The sequence below is a fragment of the Sceloporus occidentalis genome, unplaced genomic scaffold (assembly GCF_023333645.1).
Source record: "Sceloporus occidentalis isolate IW3139 unplaced genomic scaffold, rSceOcc1.0.p SCAF_79, whole genome shotgun sequence".
Lineage (NCBI taxonomy): Eukaryota > Metazoa > Chordata > Lepidosauria > Squamata > Phrynosomatidae > Sceloporus > Sceloporus occidentalis.
Genome location: NW_028317059.1, coordinates 1,961,110 through 1,984,929, shown reverse-complemented (window position 1 = coordinate 1,984,929; position 23,820 = coordinate 1,961,110). Strand labels below are relative to the sequence as shown.

Genomic DNA, 23,820 nt, shown 5'->3' with positions numbered 1-23,820 from the left:
AGCGGTTACTTGAATATAAGCAGACATTAAATTTAGACAGAACTGGAAAAAATGCCACCGATGTCCACCAGAGAAAACCAGATTGCTGGAACACCTAGCGTCATAAATACAGAACGGCAGAATTCTTCTACTTGTCTTATTTTTTTTTTTATAGCAAGCTAGACACAGACTCATGGAAATTTCCTATCCTGGAGATGACAAACACGGCAAAGGAAAGGAAGAGAAATCACTGCAGAATAATGCTTGTGGTGTCTCTCAATCCGCAGCGTGCACATTCCGTGGGGTGCATCTGATGCGGTGCGACTAAAGTCAATCACATTTAAAGAGACAGACGCCCAATTATTTCAGTCCCTGACAAATAGGACACTTTTCTTGGCATCACTGGTTCATCGTATCAGCCCCAGTGAGTCAGGAACGCCAGGTTAGCACCCACACATGAGCATTGAATGGGAACGTGTATGCTCTCCCAGTGCATTCTTCCACAGCAGCAAACCCGATGACTCATCTCCATGGCAACGGTATGAAATGCTGGGAGATTATGCTAGCACAAAAGAAGAGCCAAAATAGCAAATCTAAAGATTGAATTTGATTCATATTTTTATTACCAAAAAAAAAATAAAAAATTGGTTTACATTACGGTAACAATTCCCTGGCAGGTGCGGGGAAGCCAATATTTGCCCCCTCTCATTTACTCCATTTTTTTTTGCCAGCACTTGAGTGCATGCGTTAAATCATTGCCAACTTACTTACACCCACCCATGCCTCCCCGGCAGCCGGTTCCAGCACCGAACCCAGCGGGTACCGCTGGCAGGCTAGGAAATCACAGACGGCAAATTAGAGATTTTAGCGTTTGCATGGGGGTTTCTGTAGGAAATAACGTCAGATGCCAAAGGAAGAAATCAGCACGTCTGCCGGAGCCGTGGCTAACCCACTGTAAAGAACTACAGACATGTAGCTACAGTTGTTTATATGAACAGAGGATGCCCAGCCTTTATATCTGGGATGAAGATCCAATAACTATAATCTTGACTCCAAATCCAGGGGCCAAACAAGTCTGACCCCCATGAACCTCTTGGCAGGTTCTTCCTTATTCTTTTATTTAACAGACAGAAATCAGATTGACTGCTGAAGTGACAGAAGACAGCAACAGAGAGAAGAACGTTTTCATATAAGACTGTGATCAACTTTATGGCGCTAGCGCAATAACTTTTATGGTTGAGATTTATTACTGTATCAGAGTTTATAAACTGCTCTGTATTTGAAGTCATTTTGTATATAAATCTTATCCCAACAGTTCTAAAACATTGGGGGTTGCCGATACACCCCCCCCAGCACTGAAAGCACTTGCATGACAGATGAAGGGTTAACACCAGAGTCGAATGCAGGAAGCGGAGGTCTTTCCTGAGGCACACCCAGTGCTGGAGGAAGAGACGCAAGATGCGGTGCGGGAGAGGGTGAGAGTCCTGTGATTCAGGCGAGCGACGCCCTATAAATAAGATGTGACCACCACACAACCCTTTTAAGGGTTTCTTATGGCGAAAGACTAACACATAAATACTACATTAAAATCTACTTTTAAAATACTGTTATGTGATTGGCTGCAAGCTAAGCAATGACATGCAACGAAGGTGGTCCACGGACCATAAACGCATGGATGAAGACAAACCAACAAACGTCCCCCTGCTCTGAAATACAAAAAATGGCTGATGAAAAAAACCACAATCTAGTGTGGGCATTAGATTCTGTCACTGGCCTTACATATTTGGTCTTTGAGAAGACCAGTTAGAAATGTGATTGTACGACTTCACAGCCAGTACTGTTACTGGGAACACAGAGTCCTTTGTGGAATAACTAAACAGAAGAAAGAGGAGATCCCTGCTCGTCTCCATAAACATCGCCGTGACCCTGCATCACCTGGGGACACGCTGTACATACATTATACATATTAATGTGTTTGATTCTTCTTATTTTAGCTACAGGGCTTTCAACACAGGAAAAGGGCAAACACGTGTTTATATAGTAATAACAAGTGGCCCTGCCATTGTTAGAAGATTGGGAAAGGGTGGGCTGACATACGTGGGGCTTCTGAACTACACTACGCAGTTAAATGCACTGTGTGTCTGTATGTGTTGATGGACAAAAACTATACAAAAGATGAAGGAGCCAGACAGGGAGGGGTCCATTAACATAAATATATACATTAAATCACAGGGATGTGCTGTCTGTTTATACAGTGAAGATTACCAGAAACCCCCCCATTTTCCAGTTGAATAGATTTTTATTTTGGAAGTTATCACTTCCAGGACATCACAGGCTTCTTTCCACTATCTTCTCTGGGTCCGATACAGTCATTTTAATTTTGTACTAATCACAGAAAAAAATTCCCAGGCTGTCTACTTGTCTCTGGGGGAAACTTTATTCAAAGTCCGCTTTGATACCTAATAAGTGGAAAGTATAAAATACATGTTCTAGAGATTGTGACACGGCGCCGATCCAGATGAACGTCACAGCACAACAGTATCTAACTAAAATGATGTGGATGTACTGAAGCTGTAATCAAAGTCTAGCCTACAAGCACATCGGGGATTGAATGCACAGAACAGGGTCAGGAATATGCCAAGATATAACAGCCCCAATAATAACGATTAAATGTTGGTAAGCCAGCCAGTGGCGAGAATGAGCCAGCTGAGACAGACCTTGGGTTATGCAAGAATGGAGCCAGTCTTGTCCATTACACACTTCTGTACGGGCTCCTGGCGGGCCTGGCATACATAGTATTTAGTAGCAGTATCCCTGCAACGTCCAACAAACCCATGCTGCCGATACGGGCAGCAGAACGCTTATGAGCCTTTGCCTCGGTATAGTGTAGTATTTTATTACTTTTGTTACCTGCAGACATCTTTCTTTGTACCCTGCTGTATAATCATAATATAAATAAGTTATACCGCAGTAGCCATAGGAAGCCTAGTTCCATACACAAAGCAGATCACCCTGAGAGGACGGGAAACCTCAACATGAAACCCAGCTTCCTGACTAATAAATCCTGCAGGCAGTGCACCACCTCTGGATAAACTGTTCCGGCTCGCACGGCGACACCAGGCTGCCTCGCTTGCGATTTATCAAAGGCTGGAGCAGCCCTGCTTACATACCGCGCTGCTATGTATCTCACCAACACACACGCTTGTGTTTACAAGGCGAGAGCTCCATGTACAAGGCCGTGTTTATGCACATTATCAAATTTATTACAAACAAAAAAAAAAAAACTGGGTATACACTTCCTGTCGTTGCCTGGATACACAAAGAGGGGAACAGACAGGCCACAGCGGAGACTCGTTACATAGAAGGCCTCGTTTAACACTTCACATGCTAGAAGATCGGGTACCCACTTGTGCAGGTAATGAAGATTTGCTCATGATTTTGTGATCGGACTGGCGCATGTGTTTGTGATCGTATAAGGACAGACTGGAAAGATGCTCCACATCAACATGTAGCTCTTAAGATGATGCATTGCGGTGGAGTTCCTTTTTAAAATGGCGCTTCCACGCAATGTTGTGTGCAACGTAATCACTGAAGTCTTCCAAACTTCAGTAGCCTTTCAGGTGGCAAGGGCTAAGGCTAGAGAGTATCAGAGGATCATGGGCAGGTGAGTACTCAATACATTTACATAAAATTAAAGATTTAAAGAGTTTTATGATGATAAGGCACTGTGTATGTATTTCTTACAAAGTCAATGCTTTTCTAAAATAAAAGAAACAATGACCAGGACGGTCTCTTCTCTACGATCTCTTCTCTAAAATTCATTGCTACATTGTAGCCACACATCAACAAACAAGTTGGGCCAGATATTGTAAGAACGAAGAAGAATGAGCTCCATACAAAGAAACTCTGAGTCTTCAAATAAGGGGCTACCTGCTGCAGCAGACTGAAACCCAACAGGCATTTGCTGATCTAGACAAATCCGCCAATGGTGCAGGAATAAAACATGAACAAACAGGACAGACTTCATAAAAACTATAAAAGCTGGAAAGTAATTTTTGACTTAAGATGCTCAATGTCATTAAAAAGTTATTTTTTTCTCTCTGCTGTGATTAATACCTTGGCAAAATCGTCCCTAGCATTTTTATAGTTCTCTGTGGATTTAGGCAGCCTCAGTTGCTTCTCTCCTCATGTAATCCCAGTCATCTTGAGGTCAGGGCTCTGTGGGGGCCACACCACCACTTCTAGTTGCGAAGGGAAGTAAGCATGATGTGTTTTTTATCTGCTGCACTGTCTCCTTTGTCAACCACTGCGTCTACAGTATTCCGACATTTGCATTCCTTTAAAAGAGCTTGGACAGAACATCGGCAAACCCCCCTGCCTTGAAGATTCTGTCTGGGAGAGAGACCTTGCTGATGGAGTATAACTACCTTGTGTCTTGTTGCTGTGCTCAGTTTCGCCATGGCATGACTTTTGATATTAAACTGTCTTTAGCAACCTTGTTAGTGAGTCTGGCTATTCCTCACCCGGTTTTACCCTCTTACACGGCTGTTTCTGTTTCAGTTAATGTTTGTGTTTCAACGTACAGATTAAATTGAGGATCATTAGCACCAGTTTGGTATAATTGTTTAATCATCAACCTAACTATATGCCTGCGAAATCCCTGACTTTCTGCAAGTGTACCTAGAAGAATTTATGCTGTGTTGAAGGTCAAAGGGTGGTCACATGAATATTGAATTGATTTAGTTTTTCTTCGGTTCTCTCACTTTGTAGGTTTTAAATATTTTTACAGCATTTGTCTTTCACAACTGCCTGAAACTATTGCACAATACTGTACATACATTTCAGCCCAAACAGTTTAGCAAAAAGACTAGAGTTGCCCAGGAGAGGGGTAATTCTGAGGTCAGAGAATGAGAACAGGAAAGGACTGTTTAAACAAGGGCACTGCAAGGACACTACATAAAATTATTCAGGTCCCTATAAAATGCTCAGATCACCCTCAAAGCAACAAATATTTTAATAAGTTAATTTCCATCAGAATCAGCAGAACAACTACGCTTCTGTAGAACATAAAGCACCACATGTTTCTGAAAATATTGTATTGTTAAAACAGAATATAAACTCATGAGTTTGTAGGAGAGGTGAATATTGTATCATTCTCACTATACCTTATGAGGAGTGACCAACTTCTCTGAGCTTGTCCTGCAAGAGGAGCCAGAAAACGCTTCCCAATTCAACTGTGCGTTATACAGCTCCAGGTCCCTCCTATTGGAGAGGAATGCCACTGGGATTTAGAAATCCATAATTCATGATTAAGTGTCCCTTAATGTGTGAGATGTACTTGCTCATACTCAAGATGCTTTCAGTAGCCAATTGCATATACACTCACTGGCCACTTTATTAGAGACACCTTGCTAGTACCGGGTTGGACCCCCTTTTGCCTTCGTGGCATACTTTCTACAAGGTGCTGGAAACATTTTTTGTCCATACGGACATGATGGCATCACGCAGTTACTGCAGATTGGTCGGCTGCACATCCATGATGTGAATCTCCCGTTCCACCGCATCCCAAAGGTGCTCGATTGGATTGAGATATGGTGACTATGAGGCCATTGGAGTTCAGTGACCTCATTGTCATGATCGAGAAACCAGGTGGAGATGATGTGAGCTTTGTGACATGGTGCATTATCCTGCTGGAAGTAGCCATCAGAAGATGGGTAGACTGTGGTCAAAAAGTAATGGACATGGTTAGCAACAATACTCAGGTAGGCTGTCATGTTTAAACAATGCTCAACTGGTACTAAGGGGCCCAATGTGTGCCAAGGAAATGTCCCCCACACTATTACACCACTACCACCACCAGCCTGGACCATTGATACCAGGCAGGATGGATCCATGCTTTCGTGTTGTTTACGCCAAAGTCTGACCCTGTCATCTGAATGGCAACGTTCTTCCAGTCTTCCATTGTCCAATTTTGATGAGCCTGTGTGAATTGTAGCCTCAGTTTCCAGTTCTTAGCTGACAGGAGTGGCACCCGGTGTGGTCTTCTGCTGCTGTAGCCCACCTGCTTCAAGGTTCGACGTGTTGCGCGTTCAGAGATGGTATTCTGCATACCTTGGTTGTAACGAGCGGTTATTTGAGTTACTGTTGCCTTTCTCTCATCTCGAACCAGCCTGCCCATTCTCCTCTGACATCAAGGCATTTTTGTCCACACAACTGCCGCTCTTTTTCAGACCATTCTCTGTAAACTCAGGTGCATCTGACAAAGTGGCCAGTGAGTATGTTGGCTGAACGCATGCACCTAACTCCCATTTTAATGTCAGTGCTGCAGTACATGTGCAGGAATTGTACTTACATGCACTTCTTGTTTCAGTAGACGCGAACAGCGGGAAGAGAAAATGAGAGAGAAGTCTATTTTTGCCACTATAATAAAAATAGGTGAGAAAAACGCTCTTTCAAATTGAATTAGTTTGTAGTCACATCTAAACAGACCCATCTGTGCTAAATGTTGAGCAAGTCTGGCCCTCGCAGACACCCAAGAATATAATCTGGATTACAATAATTTATGCAAAAAGAAAAATAACATGCAAGTTATATCAAAGACATAAGTGGCTACTCTCACTTTATAAAGGAGACCATGAGCGCACGCAACCACCAACCGTTTCTATAAAAGAATGTACTCGTCACGAGGCATTACTATCTCACAAACAATATTAGGAAAGGCACCATGTGATATCCTGAGTACGAGCCGTCCAACGCATTCCGTAATCTTATTATTAATTCCAGATTCCACTGGCTAGTGAAGTGAGTTTTGCTTTGTATGTTACTTCAATTATATACTTAAAAAGTAGAGGTTTAATTACCTTTAAAACGTGTAATGACTAATATTTGTAAGTAGAAGTTCTCCTTATGCCTTTTGTGGTAATCACAGCAATGAAGGAGCATACGATTGGATTGAATGCTTCAGTCTAACCAACTATTAAGGATCTGATAAGCAAAAAGGGAACATTTGGAGGAAGAAAAGTTTCAAAGATCTTAAAGATTAAACAGACATACATTATTAATTTAGAACGTTTAGACTAAGAATAAGACTAAGGAGCCTGCCAAGATGTATAATTACATTAGAAGTAGTTGAAGAGAAAGAGGATAAAAAGCATACACAGTATGCTTTACAGATGTTTTATTTTTGTAGGTTATATTTATAAATCATATACAGTCCACCAATTAAAATAATTGATCGTATATTAAAAATCCTGGTGCGAAAGGTGCAGACACCAGAGCAACAAATAGCATGTCGTTAATGATGTTGCCAACCTTACCACCCGGCATAAAAAGTATTTTACAATAGGTGAACCAAAATATTGATAACTGTTTTACTAGTAAAACAATTATCTTATTTCAGAATAAAGAATTTTTTTCTATTACAATAATATTTCATTTAGAAATTGCTTGTCTTCGGTTTTATTTATCGCTTTCTGATAGCCAAAAAAAGTAGTTGGAACCCTATTTGACTACATTATTATCATCTTTTATTTATATAGCACCAACATCATACAGTATATATATTCAAAGGGTCTTACAAAATTACAATAGATAGACTAGGACCAGCTGATATATTAGGTAAAGCTTACGTTGCCATTAACAACCGAAAGCCTGGGTTTAATTGTCTGAAGACAGATGCCGGATATTATATACATTTCTATATCTCTGTATCCTCAGGTGACTTCGTCCTCTAAATGAAAACTATAGAAAACCAAAGCCATAAATTGACATGCTACCAAAAAGAGGAACTAGAAAAAACATAAAGTGCTTGATGATACCAAAAGAATCTAAACAAAAAACAGTACAGAAAAGTGTAACGGTGGCTACACTGCTAATATTTTTTACTTTCTACAGAAATAGATGTAATCTCAGCCTCGGACACAAGGATGGACTTCCAGTAATACCTCATTTGATAATTGTCCATCATGCCATGATATTATCACAATGGTTCAATGATCGACGGATGATTAGCTAATATCGATTACCTATAAGGTTCCTATAACCTCACCCGTATCTCTGTATAACTCGATTCTAGAAGCGGAACAGGCTCACATGCAAATTTGTGGTGGGGATTGTAGACTTTTTGTCTATGAATGGAGGAAATGATCTTACACCACAGTGCGCAATGCGCCTGTAAAAATACCCAATTACCAACCTAGGCTTATTGCATGCTGATAGTATACAGTAGTCCTTATCATGCTGTCATACTATTATAGAGGGAGTAAAAAGTTCTTAAAACTTCCAGAAGCGTGATATGTTTTTAGGATCTACTTAAAATGTGTGAAACCTTGTGGCTTCTCTTCACAGTTTAATAACTGTTGTTTCATTTCCCCAAGCGTCACATCACAGGAGCGCCAGGCAGAATGTAAAAAGTAAAGCTGTTAAAGACAGTGTGTATACACAACAATTACTTGTTAGGAGGTTTTTACTGTCCCTGTTATGTTCGAGATCTTCTTCCAGGCATTAATGGCACCACTGAGCCCAAGTGCAGTTTTTGCGCTGCTGCCGTGTTTTCCACTAACCCCCCACTCACTTCTCGCTAGACTCAGGACTACAGCTGCATCAGCCGACTCTCCATTTCCTGCTATTCTACTGCGAAACTCATAAAAGGGAAGTGAGCGCTGATGCAGGAAGGGGAGCGCCCACAGACTCGCTGCCACCTCGTACTCCTCTCATAGGCTCCGAACCTGATTAGATTCTCTGGACAGGATGGAGGGAGGCCAGATGCATTCACTGATACCCAGAAAACATGTCACACGCACTGCCTAACACCCATCTGTCATAAATACAACCCAGATTGTGCACAGTCTGTCTCCAGCCACAGGGTGACGGTGACTTGGAGCCAACTAAAACCTACAGAATGTCTCGCTTCCCAAGCATGGTGACAAGAGAGGTGACATCGCTAGACCGTAAATCTGCCTGTCAGACCTCAGTGCTTGTACAGTGACCGTCATCTTCCCCACGTAGAGACACAGAACATGGTTTAGTCAATAATTGGCTTATGCGTTAACCATGTCTCATATTTGGTAAACTTGATCCATCCGGCAGGAGAAGCTCACTTGCATTGCTGATGCGCGATGCATTTGTTAAGGAGAAACTCACCAAATAAAACACCACTAATGTACTAATTGGCATCCTTGTTTGCACCAACAAGCGTTGAATCAGTCAAACCCAGGCCTAGACAAATGTATACCGATTGTGGTCTTAGTTGAGGATCTATAATATTCTGGTGATTCTAGGCAGAGAATCCCTTAAACGGGATGCCGGAGCGGTTGTGCAGCAGGATCAAAATACCCCAGTTTTCCAACTTCAGTCACTCAATAGGGGACCACAATTACCATCCTTGTAAGCTGGAGCATCAAGGGTTGTCTATCACAGTTGGGGTTTGACAGTTCCTTTGGAGAGAGGCTATGTGAGCCACAAGAACAAATGAACACAAGACTGCACATACGGGACCAGATGGAGAGTCCAACATCACACACCCTGCATCCTTCCAAGAGATCATAGAATGCATAGCTTACACCTTACATATATTGATAACTGCCCCGCCGATACCAGAATACCCCAAGCACACATACACAGATCACCAGCCAAAAAATAAAACGCCAGTTGTCCATACACAGTGCACAGCGGTGTATACGCTTGGCAGAGACAAGACGCCAAGGAACTGTATAATTACAGTGAGCCATAAATACGAGGCAGCATTGGTGGGGGAGGAAGGTACTGGAAGCTTAACCCATTTGCTCCCACAGATTTATAGCTTGGGTGTATATAAATTGGATACCCATTACTTTTTCAGTTAGAAGGACCATGACCACAAAAGTGTGACTTCCTCTTCTAAACTTCTAGTGATAGCGGGTCATGTGGGGGTGGAGAGAGGAAGAGAGATGATTAACCCATTCAGGGACAAAGAAATGTGCAACACACTACAGCCAAGGATAAACATATGATGGCCAAAACTATTTTTAACATGTTGTGCAAACAATTTAAGTGGCACCCTTATCCATATTAAAGCCCCGTCCGGCTCTTCTGTAGCTGCGTATAACCAGGTGCTACTGTACACAGTTTACACAGCTTCTTCTACACCCTCTTGGGTAAAAACTGGAAGCGGAACTGCGGGGAGGTCTGTGGTTAGATTGCTTGCGTAGGTGAGCTAGTATTGACAGCTATGAATGCACAATCACATGATAGATCAGGATGTTCAATTGCGGCTCTGAAGACCTTGCCATATCCTAGTCTAAAAAACGATTTGCTTGATGCTCTCTTAGTAACCCCCCCATGTGTCCAAATTGGGAGAACTTTGTTAGGTGACGGGGATAAAGGCAAGACCAGTACAACAAGTTATGAGGTGGCCACATGGGAGATATTAGAGATCTGTACGGCTATAGCACAGACTTATATGAATTAACATCTCACTCGGCTGGTCCATGGAGTTCAGATGCTCTCACCAACCGGCAGATGATCCCCGCTACCTGCAAAACGCTGCAGAGTGAAGTAGCTGTGAGGGACAGTACCCCGAAATCTGGACTCTAGAAAGGTGCGGCCATGCACTGGGGGTTTGCAAAACAATCCCTGTTTCAACTCCCAGACTTTAGTATGCATTAAAAAGGATCAACCACAGTGAGCCTGACAAACAAAAATACTGGCCCTGTATAATGCATCAGTAATTAGGTAGTCACCTCTCTGGTTTAACTGTGCATTATACAGAGTGAGCTCAGAGCCTTTACATATATGAATTCATTACAATGGGCCGTTCATATTGCAGGAAGGTGAAATATTCAGCACCTCATTTGGAAATGAATGCTGCACAAGCCTTCTGACACTAACATTAGATATAGACAATGAATGTCACTGCCAGGACAACATGTCAACTAAATGTGTACAAAAATGAACCTACAACAGAAGCTGTGATCCTCTGCATCTAGTAGTGAAGAAAAAAAAAAATCAAACAATCCATATAAAAGCACCAAGGAAATCACAGACTTGGGGAGTTAAATCTGTCAGATGCTGTATTACTACTTGGCACCAACTCTACCAAACCCTACAAAGGACTAACAGTTAAAAAAAACAAAACACATGGCATGCCAGCATGGCATAAAGTCACAGTATAAACGCAGCCAATGGCAGGGACTTGGCCACAGTGACCACAATAAGAGTACCACAGCTGGACAGACCAAGCCTTTTTTGGTAGATACCAGATTCAATTACCAAAAAAAAAAACATGATAGAGAACCAAGAACCTCACCCATCCACAAGCAGATACATGATGTAACCACTTCATAAACAGCGTGACCCATCTGTCACTTTCAATTACATAGTACACCACCTTATGTCACACCCTCCACATAAGCTGAATGTATGCGTGGACCTCAGAGCTGGACATTCTACAAATATCTTTGTATGAGGACCTACACAACAGCAGCATTTCTCAATCTACAAGGTTTAGAAATCTTCCACCGCCCCATCACACACACAAATCCTTCTGATCCCTCTGCTCTCTCTCACACGATCTGTGCTCCCCCAAATGCTTTCAGAAGTCCCATTTGCAACCAATTACCAGAGGTCCATGAACAATAGTCATCAGTCTCACCCCTACATATCTCCTTTACCATGCATCACCCCCCTGGTCATCCCATACCTTTTGGCCGCTAGTATCATCTTTATGCAGATAATACACAAATCTACTTGTCTTCTATAGTGTCTGCTATTTCTTCATGGATGTCACAATGCTACCTGAAACTTAATCTTTCTAAAACTGAACTCATCTTCCCTCCTTCGATCTCCACACCAGTACCTGAATTCTCTATCGCAATTAACACAACTATTTCTCCTAATAACCAGGCTGGATGTCTTGGGGTCATCCTTGACTCAAATTTCTCCTTCATCCCTCGCCAGATCCTGATGCTTTTACGTAAAAAAAGATCTCTCCCATTTGCCCATTCCTCACCCAAGAATCTTATTTCCCGTCTTGACTACTGCAACACTCTTCTGGTCTCGACTCTCCTCTGCAGTATAGCCTAAATGCTGCTGCTAGGCTCCTCTTCCTTGCATGCCGCCTTCTGCTTCCCCACTCTGTGAAATCCTCATCTGGCTCCCTATTACCTTAAGATTTACAAATCATATTACTCAAACTACTAACATATAAAGTCCTCCATACATTTCTGCCCTCATAAACAAATGCTCCTCTACTCGATCTTTATGTTCTTCCCATGGGCTGAGGCTCTCCTCCTCACTTATCACCTCTTCCTTTTCCCAGTCTAGAAGATTTCACTTGTGTTGCCCCATATCTCTGGAATCTACTTCCGCCGAACCTTAAGCTTTCACCCTCCATCCGACACTACCTTCCCGTTCCTTATTTTTGTCCTCACGCCATTCCCTCAAGATTGTAAGCTTGCCAGCAGGGCTCTCTCCACCTAATGGATCAGTTTGTCTGTCATTTATAGTCTTGTCATACCCCTTGAATACATGTATTGCAAAAACAGTTGCATAAATTGTTGGGGCTATATAAATAAAATATAATAATAATAAGGCTTAACCATCCACCCTAAAGCAAGGGGGTATTATGGATGAACACATTCAAATGACTCTTCTTACTCCTAGGGAAGTTTCCATTTATACATTAAACCATTACGCTAGCACCTATATGAACTATGCTGTGTACAGGGCAATCCAAAGCCTAAATTTGACATGACAGAGGAATGGTATGTGTAGCCCCAGCTTTATCACCATTGAATTCAAGGTTGTTAACACTGTTGTCCATAACGTTCTTTGTGGTCCGGATGGGCCAGATGCTCAGAGAGGCTAATCTGTGACTTCCTGCGCAGGTGGCAATAGCAAGAGTGTGTGAAGTCTTTACGAAATAGAGGCTGTAGCTACTACCGTCCACGCTGTGCATCTGTGGGAAAAGGAGACTGAATGAGCATTGTACGCGTTCGTGCGAGGGGGAGGCTGGCACCGTCACTACCTGTGTGGTTTATGAATCCCCGTGAGGGGGAAGCTGGCTCCATTTCTCAACAGAAGGAGAGTTCCACGGTGTACGTCTGTTGGGTTTATTGTGATATAATTACAGCTCTCGCTGGCCCGGTCTCCTACCCGCAGTACAGCGTCCCGCTATTGCTAACTCAATGTCCTCATAATACTGCACATAAGTGCTGAAGGCCCTGCTAACACCAACAGTGACTGTACACCCGTACCATACTAAGCCGTCTCCATTCAGAAGATGGTTATAGCGACGTAGCAAGCCAGAAAACATTTGGGGACTCCCACAAGAACAGGAGTTCTGTGCAGGTCCCAACCTGAAACGCTGCCATTTCCCATACTCCGTTTGAGACACATGAAAAAGGGACAGCGATGCTACCAAATTTTCATGTGAAACCCATAAAACATTTTAGGGATGGGGCTCGTCTTAGACAATAGCGAAGACAATTGAACCTGGGACTACAGGGACTCGATCGGGAGGGGTCACATAAACACGAAGTCTTACAACGCCTTACAAAACAATAGGACTTTTTAACGCTACCTTTATCGGCACATTAAAGAACAACAGATACATTTTGGGGGTACCCTACAGCCTGACCCAAATGCCATTGGCATGAACGAGTGTCACCGGCACAGTCACAAGAATCTGCATTTTAACACTCATCCGCTAACGAGCACTCCATTGAAACCAAAATGATTGCTGCTGGAGTCCTGAAAGGGTTAAGGTGTCAGCTAGCATGGATAACCCATGAAACAGGATTGATCCAGACATTGGCAACAGTTAACCCTTTGCTGCGAGACAAAGGCTTGAATTGTAACTGGTGTAGTAATGGACTTTGTCCCAGGAAGAACCTTCACCCCAGTTGCTATGTGTAATGTGGAGAGGAGCTGAACGCTTCTACGGTAGCAGTAAACACAATGCTACATGTGCCGGGTTACCATAGAGTCTATACATGTCAAACAGTTAGCGTACATGCAACATGTATGTACCAGCCACATTTTCATATCTCTGCTAGTCTTTCCATAATTCCACATACGAAAACTTTTATTTACTATAGCAGCGTTTGTTATAAATGTCAATCAAATGTAACCAGCCATAGATCTATCTGTATTTGCATATATAACTGATTTTGGTTATTTGCACAGCCGGACTATCATTTTCTTTTCTCATACTTGTCTATGCGTAAAAAGTCTTTGACATGAATGAAGGTCAGATGAACCTGAAAGCAAAATAAAGTCTCATCTTTTAAGCATGATTCAGAACCCGATCAGTTAATGTCACTTTGTTCTAATTTAGAATGTTAACATATAGAGAATCTTGTATAGAACCAAAAGGACACAGACAGAGCGGAAATCCAGTCGCCCAAAGGGTTACTTTCACTAAAAGATATTTTTCAACATTGTTGAATATGCATATTTAACCCATTTCAATGCAAGATGGATTATTTATGGTAGCACCTAAGGAAACAAGGGGTTAAATCGGCCTTCCAGTGGCACAGGGCTGGCTGACCTTTTGACAACCAGCAGCATCCAGTCCAGTACTTGTAGGGTTAAGCTCCCCCCCTTACACATCCCCAGGGTCGGAAGGGGTGCGGGGGCGACACTGGGCAGCGTGGGAAGAATCAAAGAATAAAAATAGCACATTTAGCAATGGGATTTGAGAGAATCCTGAGTGTTTGGGGAAAAATGATCCTGCTACTCTTCAAGGTCACAAATTCATGAACATACTCATTATACACAGGAAAATGGGAAAATGTGACACGCAACTTACACCGGGGCCGGACAAACGCAAGGAGCCCGAGAGTTACACTGCTTCACTTTAATCCTAGTGATTGTCCTTCCCTTAAAGGTGCTGTTCCACTCTTTAGTATGTTAACCAAATAAACCTTGGCAGATCTGTAATTAGAACGGTTTACCAACATGAAAACCACGCAGACACTTAAGAAGTTCCATGGAAACAACCTTTTTTTGCCTGCTTTTGTGAGATTTACGTGATTATAGAATAATTTCTGTGAAAGAATAGGGCATTGTGTGTCTAATGTTGACTTTAATTACATGTATAGGTGGAACAGCAGCTTTAAAAACGTCCCTGCCTCCAACTAGTGACATTTGTTGAATCATTGTATAATAACACATCGACTGTGTTAACGTCAGCAACACACCAGCTAAGGATGATGAGGTTATACAATTGATGTCATATAGTTTTAAGATTATGTCTTCTGCTATGACATCACATAAAAAGAAGCCAGGAATACATACACACACATATATATATATATATATATATATATATATATATATATATATATATACACACACATACTGATCTCACGTTAAACAGTGTAATAAAATCTGAAATTATTCTCGTTTAATATTCTGAAGTCACTCGTGGGTCTATCTGGAGGGGTTAAACAGAAACCCTGTTTATTCAGAGGCCACGGCACACCGAGAGGACTGGCGACGGGCAAAGCTGTGTATAAACAGGCGTTATTTTTAATGTAAATATTATCTTCAGATGGGGCCGCAAAATGAAGCAAAAACAGGAAGTCCCATTCATATTTCTTTAAAATGCACTCAGATGGCAAAAACGACCCTAAACAAATGTGTTAACCCTTCTGATACTACAGACATACGCACTGCCAAAAATAATAACCAAAAGACGGAATATTATGATTTAACTGGCCAAGAAATGTGTTTTACGGTAGAATTTATTGTTGTTTCTTATTATTATAAAAAAAACTCACTGATGGACAGGACTAAAATAAAGCCCACTATGAACAAAAAGCGTAGGAACGTTGGGAGTATTAAGGAGTAACCCTCTTAACCCCTTGACAAATCCCGTACATGTTTGGGCTCAAAATGCATTGTTTTCAATGGGTTTAGGGACCGCCCATTGTCCTTAAGGGGTTAATAGGCAAAGAACCTAAAATAAGAAAAGATCGGGGCAACGCAAATGTAAACCAATAAAAGTAGAGGACTGCTAGAACAAGGGGCAATTATCGGGGGTAATAAGGCGTTTAGGGTTAAAAGCGGCTTTAAAGTGCCAGAGACTTTTTTTTACTCCTCCTCAACATCCGAGACGGAGCTCTGAACACAACGGGAGTCCATCTTCATATACTCCCCCATTACATGGATGTGGGGTTCAGAAATGAACCAAGGAGCACCCCACGCATGCCTTTGGCTCTATAGTCTGCAAGAAGTGCCCCAGGCCTGGCGTATGTAAAGGGGGTAGATTTACGCACAAAACGCATTTCTCCTGCTGCAACGACTGCTGCTTGACTTCCAGCAGAGAGAGCGGCGAGAGATTAGGAACCCCTGACAGATACATGGCTGCCACGAACAAGATGTCAAATTAAGATGGTAATTAACGAACAGACTAGACAGCCCTGATACGTAAGACACAACGTGTTACAGATTCAGTAGCGACAATCATAAACGTCTCAATGAAAGGGACTAGACAGATGGAGACCAATCACAAAGAACACGGAGCGACTACCTAAACGTGGCATAAGGGGATGACCACGTATCCAGAACACGCCACATAAACATGACATACTAGAAAGGGTTAAGTGGGGGGAAAAAGGAGAAGTAAAACACATTGATGTTTTGGAGGGAGATGAGAAGCAAATATGGAAGTCACTTCAATAAGGCTTCCTACTTCTGTGAGCGAGTCGCACACGTAGCAGCGCCGACCGGAGATAGTATACCGTGGGAACACGTGAGCGATAGCGACACATGCCCACTTCACACCCCATATCACAACGCTCTTACCCCATGCCCTGCAACCACCACCGAGAAACTCCACTGTATTCCGGTGACATTTACTAAGATGGCGGTCGATAACCAACCAAGATGCAGACGTTGGCCGGAGCGTTTCCGCCTTGCCATTTCCTGAGCAGAGAGTCGCGCACCGAGGAGGGGATGAAGTACTTGACAGGAGGAAGTGAGGGGGGGGGGACAGTGACCGGCAGAACTAGGCCGGGGTGATGCTCAACGAGCCACCATTTCAACACAGATTGCAGAAGACACGGTTGCCTCACAACGACATCGCGCATTAACCTAAAGACAGGACAGCAAAACAAAAAGGCTGCTGTAACCCGCGTGAAGAACGGCTTCATTCTGCCTCCAACACTCAGATAAAGGAGATTCCGGCATCTTACACTAAATAACTATTCAGATATAACGGCTCAATCGCCCACCGGGTCTCCCAAACAAAAATGCTTAGTAGAGAAAATGCGGAGTTGTGTAAAAACTCCGAAAATGTTACATTTAGAAAGGAAAAACAAATAATTTACATTTTCTGTGATTGCAACTAAAGGGATTTATTTGGGGGGGGGGATCATGTGTGTCATATGGTATCTTTGGTGGTGGAAATGAAAGTACTATGCAGGTAAACAAGGTCTTAGGACTACGGTGTATTCCTATAGAATGCATACCGTACCTTCTATAGGGACAGCAGCATTCTGGAATACGTACCGAAATATAAAGCACATACTGACATTTTATATTATTAAATTATTTATGTGATTAATGTGGTTGTGCCCAAGAGGACTCTGCGGTATTTAGAATGTATTTAGGCACATAATACATACATTCGGGAACATGCATGTATCCATATACATAAGGTACACACACACTACACAACATCCTACATATGTAATATTATAAAGTCGGAAGGGAAATATGACGCTGCCACCAACGCAGTACGTTTCCACCTAAAAGGCCCTACATAGTGACATGCAAGGGTGGGCAGTAATGCATCTCTGAATCTGATTAATGCACATATATGAAGCGGATGATTGCGGGGCAATCACAAAACGTACCGTATACACCTACCAAGGGATGAGCAAAACGGCCGAGGGCTTCTTATCTCCGTCACGTTTCTACATTAAATCATCTGTGTCGCTCTATTGCGTGAATATACACACAGCCAAAACTTACATGGCGTATAAAAACACACACTATAAATGTGTATGTATATATATATATAAATAAATAAATGATAATAATAATAATATATAATAGATGCATTCATTGTGGGAAATGCAGAAGAACAATGCAGAAGAGGTGGGGGCGCACACAGAGCAATGCAGAACCATACAGAAGGAGGGGGTCACAGCAACATAGAAGAGGTGGGGGCACACAGTATCACAGAAGAAGGGGGGCACACAGAATCAAAGGAGGAAGGGGCACACAGAAACACAGGAGGGGGGCACACAGAATCACAGAAGGAGGGGGGCACACAGAATCACTGGGGGCATATAGTCGGGGGGGGGCACATAGAGTCACAGAGGGAGGGGCACACAGAATTTAATTACCCAGTAGGAGCAGTTTAACCTCCCTCGCAGCTTTCTCGCCATCTTCCCTCAGGTTTTTATCGATAATTTTCGACCTCTCGGCTGCCGCTTTGTCCTCGGCGCTCACGGTGCAGCCCATGGCAGCGATGTGTCGCGACAATGCGAAACGACCCGATAGAGCGTTGGATCGCGAGCCACGGGCCCCGCCGCGATTCCCGGATTCCTCCACCACAGCGATATCCTACAACCGATATGTCACGACGAGGTGCGCCCAGGCTCCAGCAGCCCTGCTCGAGAAACAGATGTATCCAGACAGAGTGAAGTGACGCCCTGTGAGCGACAGAAAGGAGGAGTCCCGCCCTGCAGCTAACTCCGCCTTATGATACGCCCCCTGGCCGTCAACGCCCACTGACCCCACCCGGGCCTCCCACAGCTTGACAGGGACCAAGGATGTGAAGAGAATGGGAAGTGGGGGGTGAGGGACGCGCTGGATGCAGAGAACATCTCTGGGGACCCTGGGAGCAGCGTGAGAGGAACTGCGGCCTGGGGGTGGGATATGCACCAAGCCCCCGAGTGAGAGGAAACCCGCAAGCTCCCGATTCTGCTTGTTTTGTTAAGTGGGTCTGTCGTAGGAAACCGGTGTGTGTTTGTTATAAAAAGGTTAACCGGTTTAATTGCATTATGACCCTCGTAGTGCCCAGCCATGGAATGAAAACATAGAATCCATCCACCCATCTAGTCTGCCCATCACCTACCCATGATTCCTGTCCAGGGCCATAGTTACTTCCAGTGCTGCCCTTGGCCTCTGCGCCACCATCAACTGCCAGGATATGACTCCTTATCCCAGTGCTCTGCATTTTAAGGACACAGCGAGCCAAGCATACATTAAATATGGAGGCTTTGCCGACACAGCACAGTCCTCCATACCATTAGTGGCGGGATGGGGACATCAGTGATTCTACAGGGACCCAAATGTTCTGTTCACTCCCCGCTGGACCTGCGACCCCAGGCCAGAATACTCCAGAGATGACGGTGCTTGGAACGTAGCCTTTGACACTATCCCATGAATAGCTGCAAATTGTAATATGAAGCTTTATGAAACGAGTGACTTGATGTCATAAAAGGAAGTTGCGTCTCCATGTGGTCTAGCTGGGAACTCTATGGGTTTGGTCCTGAGAACTCTGGGACAACCGCCAGTTCTCCGGGTCAACACCCACATCCTCGGTGTCGAGGGAGTGGGGCCTTGGCACTTCCCACTCCCCGTCCAATTCTCCTTTAAATGGAAACATCTGTGGGACCGCCTACCTATGTCAGCAGGACCGCCCACTGGCATTAGTGGGCAGTCCTGGCCCCATCCCGCAGGGGTCGCCCCCCATTAGCCGGAACCTTTCCTCAGTGCTGCACCTCTTGGTTACTGCCATTAACCCTTCATGACAAGGGGTATTCTACACCCCAAAGACTCAAGCATGTGTGGCAACCCCACTGCCTATATTCTGCCATTGTGAATCTGGCACCATACACATTCCTGCGAGGGGGGGGGGTACAGTGAATGCTATGCTTCCAATTTTGTGGGAACAGTTTGGGGAAGACTCTTTTCTATTCCAGCATGACTGTGCCCCAGCGCACAAAGCAAGGTCTATAAAGACATGGCTGGATGGGTTTTGTGTGGAAGAACTTGACTGGCCGCAGAGAGCCCTGACTACCTTTGGGATGAGCTGGAATGGAGATTGTCAACCAGGCCTTCTCGTTCAACATCCCTGCCTGACCTCACAAATGCTTTACTGGATGAACGGGCACAAATTCCCACAGTTATAGCTACCAACTACATATTAATGTTGATATATTTAGAATGCAATGACATAAAAGTGCCTGTTGGCGTAATGGTCAGATGTCCCAATACCTTGTGGCTATATAGTGTATGTCTTATCCCAAGGAATATCTAATAAATTGCCTTGCCACCTAATGCAGGTGCCTATCTCATTTTTCCTGTATTTGTAGAATTCTACTGTTTGGGGTAAGGTTAGCATAATACCAAACACCATAATTACCACTATCGCAAAGCCACATTGGTTTCAATTTTCTTTTGTTCTACCTATAAGGTAACGAATGTAATGATTGACTGCCTTAACAATTACATCATTTAGACATTCCAATTTCTCCTTAAACCATTTTTAGAATCAACTGTTGCACTTATGCTGCTATTTACAACATTGTATTTTATCACTTAAGTAACTTAAGTATACAAAATTACTCTCTCTTGATATTGTCTCTGGTCCTCTGAGTAGAGCTACCAAATAACTGCTGCATGACAGGTCCCAAGCTACTGCCTCACCTTAACGTACTTCCGGTAAACGCACAGCTGTAACACTACACGCTAACACAAGTCTTCTAAAGCAGTGCAGGATATGTTTAGAAACATAGAACTTGATGGCAGATAAGAACCATTCAGCCCATTATTGAAACTCCTTTTAGTCCTTGGTATAGTCTCATGGTGAGGATAGCTTCGCGTCAATCCCATGTCTGTTTAAATTGGCTCACTGAGTTGACCTCTTCTAAGCCTCCGAAGCTTCAGTTTTAAAAGAAGACCTATTGCCTCTTGTACTTCGTTAAATCCAAACCCAAGTATGTTAATGTTTCCATTACACCTCCCTTCTCTCTTCCTTCCTCCAAGCTTTACATATTAAGATCCCTTATCCTTAGGTCCTGCAAACCACATTTTGGATCCCTTCTCTCAGTTCTTATTGTGAAGTGGTTAAATGCAACAGTATTGCCAGGAGACTTTGAAGCTCTTTTAATAACTGTGGGTGTATCTTAATATCTTACTATATAGTATATATGGGTGCAGCCCATCTTTGCTATAGAATCTGTAGCCGACTGCAAATTCTGCCTAGTTCTCTAAAAAACCCAAATCCCTCCCTTTGACATGACTTTCGCAACAATGCATGATCTACCTAAGCTCCCTAGTGTGGGACATGTTAAAGGTAATTTTTCAGATCAGATATGATGTCAGAGCTGAAATGTACAAATCTGAGCAATTAAAACAGAACTAGTGGCGTAACTGTGACTTGTTCCTGGCTCCTCTTAAAGGTTCACAATTGAATAGAAAGGGCCCTTCAAACCTTGACCCCACGATGCGCTAGCAGCCGGACAGGAAGCTGCTGGAGCAATTAGAGGTAAGCGGTTGTGGGTGGGGGTATGTGTGTTTAGTTATTTGTTTGTATGTATGTATGTATGTATGTGAGCATGAATGTCTTAAGTGTGTGAGCATGGATGTCTATGTGTTTGTGAGCATGGACATTTAATTGTGTGTGTGAGCATAGATGTGAAAGTGGGGTGAGATAGAATGTGTACATGTGTGTTAGTGAGTATGAGTAACTGTGTAAATTCTGTATAATATGATTGCATATGTGTGCCAGAGTGTATGTTGGAAGGGGGAGCAAGGGGCAAAGAAGGTACAGCCAAGTGGTTCGGCGGGCAATGATGGCACAAATAGGCTGTTTGGGGGATAAGATGGCACTAAATAGCTGATTGGGGGAAGGCAGTCAAGCTCTTTAGCTGTTTAGGGCAAATGTGGCACTGTGGGACAATTTTTGTACCGGGGCGCTGTGGTTTCTAGTTATTAGTGAACTAGTGGCAGTCATAAGCAGGTAATTACAGTGCAAAGCAAGTTTTAGGCTGACATTTGTGCACTGGTGTGCTGTCCCACTACTAAACTACAAATCATAACACCAATTATTGAATTTAAAGGGGAAGTCAGTGGAAAATAATGTTTCTCCTTCACCATAGTCCAGTGATGCATACTGTAATGTGGCTCGGCATTGAAAAAACTGTTTTTTATTTGTTTTTTATTTCTTCCAATAAACTTTCTTTGTATGCAGGCCTAGAAGCTGCCATCAGTCATGTGATATTTTGGGTGACTTTCCCTGCACAATGCTAATGAAGTCCATTTCTGTGTCCAACTGGGTGATTAAAACTTAGCACTTATATTACATACCAAAAGCAGTATGATAAGGAGTCAGTGTGTAGATTGGGCTAAAACTACAGAGCTAGAAGACAAACAAATGGCTAATATACAGCTGCCTGAAAACATTATTATCTGATACCAGTAACAAAATAAATGGTGGGGGATCAATAAAAATTCCAATACGTGTTTTAAAAAAATCCCAGTGAATTCATCATGACATTGTTAGGGGTTCCCTCTAGTCCCTGGAGTCTAGAGACCTGTAAAACAAAAGTAAGGAAAACAGTGAAAAATATGATGAAAATACTATACATACCATACTATATTTGCATATCCTTGAATTTTTGTGTACTTATTTATTTTATCTATAAAAAAGACACACATTATTTTGCATCTGGCTCTTCGAGTTCTAGGGCCTGAACTAATGTAGATTTTAATTATGGCTTTGTTAAATATCTAATCTGTAATTTCAACTGCACTCATTGTAGTCCGTTTAATCAGTGAAATATATCTGTTTGAACTGTTGCCTACGTCTTGGGAAGTACCATCTTCAAGTTGTTATTGAGCTACTGTGATGGTAATTTAGCCTTTGGCTAGACAGAGATTTGTCTGTATGTGCCCTTATTTTTATGAGCAACAGTCCCTCTTTGGGAACAAATCCCCCCCTTCCTTTCCCTGATTTTAACGTTCTCTCATGTCTGTACATATGGTAATTCTGCTTGTAAATTAAATGGGAATAATAAAATACATTATTTTTATATTATTTGCTGACATACATTCATGCTAACACCATGCACTAACACGCACACACAATAAGACCATACAGTAACACACATACCCAATATCCAACAGCCTGAAAAATTAGAACTGTAAACAGCAAAAAAGTTTTGAAAACTTACTTTGATACTAGTAAAAAGAATGGTAGGAATTTCCCTTTAATATCGCCCAAATGTGAAAATTAACTGCCATTAATAAAATAATGAAACTTTAATTATGGTATGACTTTAAAACAAAATGGTCTAACATACATAATTTTGTTTAGGTTTGGCAAATAACCACACACAGACATTGAAGATACAAATTCTCAAATGCTTATAAATAAACATATTAGAATGCAAAGTGACATTCACCTGGGCATTCAAATTTCTGTTATTGTTACGCAGCGGCCTTAACTGCGACAGTCACACCTATTAACAGTGTTTCATCAGAGTCCTACGCCTATATCACCCTGCACATGGCTTCCGAGGGACATTCTGCATGTACAGGGTGATCTGGGCAAAACCTACGCAGGTACAGGGGATGACTGACAAGTGTCTGGGGGGCAATCACTGCTTGATCTGCTCTGATTTTAAGATTTTGAGCCACCGCCATGAGGTCCAGACTAACTAGGGTATTGTGCAGTCCATATTTGCAAATATGTATTGGACAAGCATCAAGATCACAAAAGGGTAGCCTAGAGCTCAACATTAGATAGCCTTATACACATACACTACTAAACAATTACACTATCCATGGTGGACATATGGAAACCCAGACTTAAGGTCATATAGATACATAGCAATTAAG

General features: G+C 42.7%; 1 protein-coding gene across 1 annotated transcript in view; it reads right to left on the bottom strand.

Annotated features, from left to right (window-relative positions):
* LOC149285385 (guanine nucleotide-binding protein G(i) subunit alpha-2) overlaps window positions 1–18,432 on the bottom strand; it is a 29,946-nt gene extending 11,514 nt beyond the window's left edge. The window contains exon 1 of the mRNA XM_089495425.1: window positions 18,315–18,432. Within this exon, the coding sequence (XP_089351551.1) occupies window positions 18,315–18,432 (118 nt within the window). The remainder of the gene's footprint in view (window positions 1–18,314) is intronic.
* Window positions 18,433–23,820: the final 5,388 nt, after the last annotated feature.